The sequence below is a fragment of the Echinops telfairi genome, unplaced genomic scaffold (assembly GCF_000313985.2).
Source record: "Echinops telfairi isolate 266 unplaced genomic scaffold, ASM31398v2 ScPeMD7_3533;HRSCAF=4204_0, whole genome shotgun sequence".
Lineage (NCBI taxonomy): Eukaryota > Metazoa > Chordata > Mammalia > Afrosoricida > Tenrecidae > Echinops > Echinops telfairi.
The window spans coordinates 86,466,428-86,475,162 of record NW_022107431.1 but is presented as its reverse complement, the minus strand read 5'-3'; the positions used below and the strand labels follow the sequence as shown (position 1 = coordinate 86,475,162).

The 8,735-nt window shown below is 40.4% G+C and overlaps 1 protein-coding gene across 2 annotated transcripts in view; it reads right to left on the bottom strand.

Annotated features, from left to right (window-relative positions):
- Positions 1 to 8,735, bottom strand: part of UBE2J1 (ubiquitin conjugating enzyme E2 J1) — a 20,693-nt gene that overhangs the window by 7,906 nt on the left and 4,052 nt on the right. For both annotated transcript variants that reach the window (XM_045294502.1, XM_045294501.1), the window contains exons 3-4: positions 4,332 to 4,416; positions 3,978 to 4,083 (exon numbers count right to left, since the gene is read on the bottom strand). In XM_045294502.1, coding sequence (XP_045150437.1) covers positions 3,978 to 4,083; positions 4,332 to 4,416 — 191 coding nt within the window. The remainder of the gene's footprint in view (positions 1 to 3,977; positions 4,084 to 4,331; positions 4,417 to 8,735) is intronic.

Genomic DNA, 8,735 nt, shown 5'->3' with positions numbered 1-8,735 from the left:
GGGGAGGAGACGAGCGAGTAAGTAAGGGTTCAGTGTAGCAACAATGAAACATACAACTTTCCTCTAGTTCTGACTGCTTCCTCCCCGCCCACGATCATGATCCCAATTCTGCCTTGCAAGTCTGGCTGGACCAGAGGATGTACACTGGTATAGATAGGAGCTAGAAACACAGGGAATGCAGGGCGATGAACCCCTCATGACTAGTGGTGAGAAAGGCAATACTGGGAGGGTAGAGAGAGGGTGGGGTGGAAAGGGGGAACTGAATACAAGGAACTATATGTGACCTCCTCCCTGGGGGACGGACAACAGAAAAATGGATGAAGGGAGATGTCGGACAATGCAAGATATGACAAAATAATAATTTATAAATTATCTAGGTTTCATGAGGGAAGGGGGAACGGGCAGGGAGGGGAAAATGAGGAGCTGATGCCAGGAGCTTAAGTGGAGAGCAAATGTTTTGAGAATGATGAGGGCAATAATGTACAAATGTGCTTTACACAATTGAGGTATGCATGGATTATGATGAGTTATATGAGCCCCTAATAAAATTTAAAACAAAAAAACGAGATGGTGTCCGCTACCACTACCAACTGCAATGAAGAGGATCAGATTAGAAGGTCCTGAATGAGTGGGAAAAAAATGTAGAACAGATCTCATTATCTAAAAGGGATGAGGCTTATTGGTTGGATAGATACTCGCGGGATACCCACTATCACCCTTAATCACCCTTCAGGTCTAGAACTGAATTCACCCCTGTGTTAGAATAATCGACCACTGACGATCAAAAGGGCAGCATTTACCCAAGGACAAAATTCAGAGGCTTAGAGATGAGGAGGAAAGAAACAGGAAACACCAGGAGGAAGTGGGATAAGCAATGGTACATTGAAGGGGCTGTAATGAATGAGTTGAGACAAACTGTGAACTTTTCAATACGAAACTGATGATGTGCTATGCAAGCCTTCACCTAACTCAGTAGAAAAATTCTTTTAAAATGTAGCACACAGGGGGGCATCAAAAAGTTTGTGGAGGGTGGGAGGGAGGGGAAAAAAGAGGAGCTGATACCAAGGGCTCAAATAAAAAGTAAATGTTTAGAAAATGATGATGGCAACATATGTACAAATATGCTTGAAACAATTGATGTATGGATTGCTATAAGAGCTGTAAGAGCCCCCAATAAAATATTTAAATTTTTTTTTTAAGTTTATGGAAAAATTCTAATATCATTTAATTCCATGAACTCTTCGATGCCTCCTCGTACCCATAAAATGAAATGTCTATATTATGTCTTATAGAGAAATAAAGTTCTGGTATATGCTATGACATGGGTGAACCCTGAAAACATCAGATACCTCTATAATTAATTTGATTAAACGTCAGTGGTGAGGTACTTGTGGTTTGGACTCATGAAAGATGTGACAGTCAAAGACCAGCCCTTTAGAATCGGAGAGTCTAGGACAACTTAGTGCACTGGCATATGTCGCCGTCACGGAGTTCATTCTGAGCCAGTATCAGAACCCTACAGGACGGGTGGAAATGCCCTTGTTTTCCAGACTTTGAATCTCTACAGGAGTAGAGTGCAGATGAGTGCATCTTTCTCTTAGAGAGTGACTGGTGGATTTGAACCATTCACTTTGTGGATGGCAGCTCAATGCATGATTTTTAAGAACTACTGTATAAAAATTCTTTATGAGTTTTGGCATATTATAGTTCAGCACCCTAGTAACGTGAGCACCATCTGGAGTCTTAGATGGTTCCAACCATGGTCTCTACTCACCAAGAGGAAACAGGAAGAAGGTGATCAAAAGCACCAAAAACTCAAAAACAAAAAAATATAAACTCACTGTCATCAAGTCGATGCTGACTCATGGTCTATGTGAGTCACAACCACATCTCCCCTGAGACCAGTAGTAGTAGGTGGTGCCTGACCGACATTTCAGACCATTCTAACTGGGGTCACAATAGGTAGTCCCAGCTAGATCAGGAGAAAAATACGGAGAACCAAAATTATTATTTGAAAAGGAAGCCAGGCAACCTATAGCAGCAGAAAAGAGAAGCTCCGAGACAGTCACTGAGGCACACTACAAACCAAGTATCCTAAGCCCAGAGAGCACCTTGGAGTGGAACAGCAAGGCGGCAGACAAAATGAAGGAAATCACTCCCTAGATTAATGCCCTACTCAGAAACCATCCGTGTGAGACCACAAGCTCAGCAAGCACGCACACGTACAGATGAGAAGGGGCCGAGAACTTAAAGCAGAGTAAAAGGAGCAAAGTTCACGCCGTTAAAAAGAATGCTGACACACTGTTAGAGAGTCACCAACAATTTGTGTGGCAAGTTATCAAATGGGAACCTAAATCACTGTATAAACTATCAACTAAAATTTAACAATCTTTTTTTTTAATTGTAAAGTGAAAAAAAATTTTTTTAATTGTAGAGTGGGTGAAAGTTTACAGAGTAGCACATTAGTTTTTCATTCGACCATTGACAGATATTCTCTTTAATAACATCAGCTGCAATTTCCTCAGTGTAATAGCACTCTTCCCATTTTGCCCCCAGATTCCATGTTTCCATCTGCCCTTAATTCCTGCCCCTTCTAGCTTCTAAGCTTTGTTTTTGAGCAGATGGTGCCCTGTTGGTCTCATATGGTTGAATATTCTTATCTTTCAGTGTTTTTATCCTTTAGGCCTGTCTGTTCGGTTTGCAAGGTGATCCTCAGGAGTAGGTTCAATTCCAGGCCCGAAGTTGGAGTCTCAAATGCTCTACAGTTTCTGTCAGACCAGCAAAGCCTGGTCTTCCTTATGATTTGATTTCCTTATGATTCTTCTACCATTTTCTCTTCTACTCTGTCCAGAACTTCTATGATCCTGATCAGAGCAGTCAGTGACGGTGGCTGGGCACCATCCAGCTCTTCAGGCCTCAGGGTAGCAGTGCCTGTGGTTCCCAAGGCCTATGAGTGCAGTGGACTGTTTCCCTGTGCCACTGGTTCTCCTCGCTCCTCTTTCCTGTGGATGGGAAGAGGCCAGTAGCTGCACTTTAGATGGCCACTCACTGGCCTTTGAGTCAGCCCAGTCACTACTCAGCACAGTAGGAAGCAGACATTGTTTCTGTGAACCAGGTTATGCCAGCTGGCTTAGCCACCTGCAAGGAGTGGCTAACAACTGGTTTTCTGTCAAAATAAAAATGTGGTGAGAGTAAACAAAAAATGCTTTTAGCTATTTGGAAGAGCAACGCACTATAGACCCTAAAGATGATCTAGCTGCCCTGAAAGATGAACAGGATCCTCATTCTGGCAGCAGTCTGGTAGAATGAATAGAAATGAAGTTAAGCCCAAAACTGCTACCAGCAGAGGGTAACAAACAAGAAACAGCAGGAAAGATGTACTGTTTTGTTTTCTTTCTATCTCTGATAACTATGTTCTTTATCATAGAGAATACCAACTCATACATAGTATTCACCAAGGTTGTCATATTTTTCAGATTCTCATTAAGTTGTAACTGAAATTCTTCTTTTAATAGCATTATCTTAATGTTGTTAGCTATGAACTGTGGCGGATACAAGATTAAAGTTAATTCAGCCTCATATCTTTGGTAATGAATGTGGTCTGGAATATAATAAATCACAGATCTTCATTTTAATACGCTGAATGAAATAGTTAAGATACAAAGGACAAAGATTGTGTGATCCCGCTCATATGGAGTCTCTAGAGTAAGCAGGCATTCAGAGTGTTACACGAGGCAGCTGAACGGGAACGTGGAGACAGGCTGCTTAGAAGGTCCTGAGTGAGTTTCTGTGACGGTTGATGAAAACAACACTTGTGAAAGGGACAGTGGCGAGGCTGCACAACAATCAATGTCACAAACACAATGTATACAAACTGCTGAATGGAAAACCAATTTGCATGTAAACTTTCACCCAACTCACAATTTTTAAAATGTATTGATATAAAAATTTTGAAAGAATGAAAAGGGAACACTTACTTTTTGGCAAGCGCTCGTCTCTCCTCAGGTGTGTAATCTAGAGAACCGATGGCCCCTTCTCCTTTTGTTGGCATAAACCCAATGATAGCTAATAGTGCTGTTCTTACTGAAATAAAAAGTCAACATCAATCTAAGTTGCTCTGTAAAAGGCACTGGGTTTATTCTGGGAAGAGGAAAAAAATAGAAAGGGTATAGTACGGGAATTGTCTTATAATGTTGGCAAGGACTAGCATTTTTGTTACTTATTCAATAATATGAAATTCCAAATTGGCTTTAATCTCAAGAAGATGTACTTCACAAGTATAAAGCCCCTAAAGTTATGTGCAAGTATGACCACTATGAATCGATACTCACTGCTCCACGAAGGTTGCCAAGTCTCAGGGTGATGTCCCGAGATGCTCAAACAGATTTTCTTGCCCACTTCAAAGCGTCCATTAGCCTGAAGAAAAAAGAATACAGTACACTTTAAAAATGACATATTTGTGTTTAATGTTCTATGCTTTCTATGGCTTTTTTGAAATAATGTAACCTCCAAGGAAGTACAATCTGTAAGGGTCTTGTTATAGACACTCCGCTGATTAAGCCATATAAGCTGTTTTTAGAAATTGTAGCACCTTTTGGAAACTGAGTTGTACAACTAACTCTAAATAATTAATATATGAAGATTTACTGATGCTCTAAATCAGTTCCTGCTATAATTCATGCTAGACAAGAAATGACATAAAGCAAGAGGCTAAGGGACAATCAAGGTAAAAATCTAAGGATTCAGTATCATCTAATGAGATGCTGGTGAGAAAGGGCACAGAGAAAAGGTTCTGAGCTATGGGGCAAGAGGGCCTTCCAGAAAGAAGACGCCATGTGATAAGGCAGGAACACCGAAAAAGAAGGTCAGATCATTATTTCCGTTTTGAACATGGGTCTGCGGTCTCGGATATTGATGATGCTAGCAGGCATGTGGAAAAGTAGTAAAACTTGATGTCAGAAGATATGTCAAGAGATCTGGTAACTGTATTCACAGAGGTGATTCACTGAAGCCCACTTCATACAAATGGAGACAACAGTTAAAGTCTGAACTTATAAGATATTCATACTCAGTGGAAGGATGAGAAAAAAGAGGCATAAAGTCAGAATATTAGCTCTACATGGGTAGACTTTTGACATTCTCTGCTACACTCACAAGGCCTGGGACATGACAGATGTTTAATGAATACTTGCTGAATAAAGGTTGAAGAAAGCTTTTCAAAAGAGACGAAGAGAACCGGAAATAGTACAATACTGAAGACCAGAAGGGCAGGTCTTTCAGCCAGTATGCTGAAACATGACCATACCAATGATACAATTGTGGTTCTTATTGGTAAACAGCTGCTGCCCCAACTTCCCCACCCAGCTTTTCCCATGTACCAAGCAACCCCTTTCTCCTTGATCTTACTACTCACAGCAGTAACACCTGACAGTAGTAATTCCTGCTCCAGCCCTATTGCCAGTATTAGCATTCTCAATCTCATCCAATACTTGTTAGGAAGTTTTATATGCCAGCAACTTTATACTGTGGGTGCATTAATCATATATAACATCCATTTTGACAAGAGAAGTCTGAATTTCGTAGAGCTAATATTATCTGCCCATGATTTAGCAGAAAGAGTAAGACTGAGAATCCAGATCTACTGGCTTTAACACCAGTATTCTTTCCACTACACCAAATAAAGGGGCATTAGTTTGAAATTTACTGAATACCTTTTGGTTCACCATCTGCCACCTGTGTGTGTGTGAAATACTTAATTTAGTTGGAACTGGAAGAAGCTGAGAAGAGGTCATGGGAGTTCTCAAACTGGCCTCTGAAAATGTTATAGTGAGCATGATTCAACAGTGCTTGCTAGATATAGAAGCCAAACTTCCACAGGCTAAGAGCAGATTCTTAAAGGTGGGAGAGGGAGAAAAATAGGACTACAGCTTGAGCTAGCAAGTGAGATATGAAGGCTTTTGTGTTTGGCTTGTTTTTTGATGGTTAGATAATTAAACATAGTTATAACTAAAAAGAAATGAAAGAGAAAAGCTTAATCAAAGAAAAACTTACAAATGGATCAAGGTCCAAGAAAAAAAAAGTAACTTTTCTTCACATAAAGGATACAATATATGAAGATGGAGAGAAAAATCTAAGATACAAATAGTAATAACACCTAACATTAACTGAGACCCAATTCTAAAAGTTGTAAGATATTGACTCACTTAATCCCAAAGCAATTCAATGATGTAAATATTATTATCCACATTACAAAACCTAGGAAAATGAGGACAAAAGAAAGTAAGAAAAGTTAAAGGAGATCCGTGGGTGAAGTCAGTTTTGACCCACAGTGACCCCATGTGACAGAGTATAGCTCCCCCATAGGGTTTTTAAGGCAGTAATGTTTATGATATCATATCACATCACCAGGTCTTCCCATCCATCCTTCAGTTAACAGTCAAGCACTTAACCATTTCACCACGACTCCCATATATAAAGTTGTTGTGAAGTGCCATGGTGCCAGTTACAACTCAGAGCACCTCTTTGTACAGCAGAATGAAACACTGCAAGGTCCTGCACCACTCTCACAATGGCTTTGTTTGAATCCATCGTTGCTGCTACTGTGCGAATCCACCTCATCAAGGGTCTTCTTCTTCCTGACTTTCTACCTTACCAAGCACTGTGTCCTTTTCAAGGGTCTAGTTTCTCCTGATAATATGTCCAAGTATACGAGAAGTCTCACCATCCTCGCGTCTAAGGAACATTTTGGCTAGGCTTCTTGTGAGACAGACTGTTTGCTTTCTAGCAGTCCACCACTCTTTCAATATTCTTCACCAGCACCATTATTAAAATGCATCCACTCGTCTTATTCACTGTGCAACTTTCACATGCATATGAAGTGATTGAAAATACCATGGGTTGGGTCAGGCACAAGATATCCCTTATGCCATGTCCTCTTCCAAAGCCAGGTTGAATTTCTGGCAGCTCCCTGTTGATGTATTGCTGCAGCCATTGTCGAATGATCTACAGCAAAATTTTAATTGCATGGGTAGTATTGATACTGTTCTATAAATTTCTGTATTCTGCGGGGTCGCCTGCCTATGGAATGAACACAAATAAGGATCTTTTCCAATCAGTTGCCTGGTAACTTTTCCAAATTTCTTGAGTTAGATCAGTGAGTGCTTCCAGTGCTTCTTCAGCTTGTTGAAACATTTCCATTTGTATCTTGTCAATTCCTGGAGCATTGATTTTTTGCTAATACCTTCAGGGCAGCTTGGACTTTTTTCAGTACCATTGGTTTTTGATCATATGCTGCTTCTTGAAATGGTTATATGTCAAGCAGTTCTTTTTTAATAGTGACTCTGTGTATTCCTTCCATCTTCTTCTGAAGCTTCCTGCATCATTCAATAGTTTGCCTATAGAATCCTTCAATAGTGCAACTTGAAACTTGAACTTTTTCTTCAGGTCACTCAGCTTGATATATGTTTTATGTGTTCTTTTTTGGCTTTCTACCTCCAGGTCTTCGCACATTTCATGACAATAGTTTGTGTTTTCAAGCTATCCTTTGAAATTTCTGTTAAGTTCTTTCATTTCATCAACTCTTCTATTAGATTTAGTTATTCATTGTTTAAAAGCAAGTTTAGGTCTCTTCTGACATCCACTTTGATCTTTTCTTACCTATGTTTTTAATGACTTTTTGCTTTCTGCACATATGACATTTTTGATGTCATCCCTCAGCTAGTCAGGTCTTCTAACATTAGTATTCAATGCATCAAATCTATTATTGAGATGTTTGCTAAATTCAGATGGGAAATACCCAAGGTTGTATTTTGGCTCTTGTGGACTTGTTTTAATTTTCTTCAACTTCAACCTGAGCTTACATATGAGCAATTAATGGTCTGCTTCACAGTCAGCCCCTAGCCTTGTTTCAGCTTCTGAGATTTAGTTTCTCTATCGTCTCTTCCCACAGATACAGTCAATTTGACTACTGTGCATTCCATCTGGGGAAGTCCATGTGTGCTGTCAACTTTTGTGTGGTTCAAAAAAGGTATCTACAATGAAGAAATCTTGGTCTTGCAAAATTCTATTATGCTATCTCCAGCTTCATTTCTAGCGCCAAGACCTTCTTTTCTTTTCTTTTTTTAACTTCTGTGTTAGTCTGGGTACTTTAGAGAAACAAATCCACAGAAACTCATGTATAAAACAGAGTTTTATATAAAGGTTAAGTGTACATCAAGAAAACATCCCAACCCAGTGCTGCCCAAGCCCACAAGTCCACATTAACCCATATGTTCAACACCAATCCACAAAGTCCTCCTCCATCTCACAAAACACACGCAATGATGCCGACTGCAGGAGGAAAGCCGAATCAGTGAACGTGTAAGCATCTCAGCACTGGCAGGGGTCTCCACACGGGTGCTCCAGCACCCAGGGCTGCATCGGGTAGGTCCATGCAGCTTCTTGGGAATGTCTCGCAGGAAGTGAGCCTTGCCAGCTGAAGCAGAGCACTGGCTAAGACAGCTGCACCCTAGTCTGACCATCACAAAGCAAGAGACCCGAGAACTCGAAAGGTGAGGCTCACCAAGCCATTTATCTCTCTGCTCTTCAATTAACCCCACATACGTTTATCGGCCAGGTTGGCACAATAAACTAACTATATCAATGTCTTTTAAAAAAAAATCATTTTAGGAGTGGAGATCCAAAGCCCATTAGTAGGCCACTGGAGATCCCCTTGCAGAGGGGTCTCGGGGAGGAGA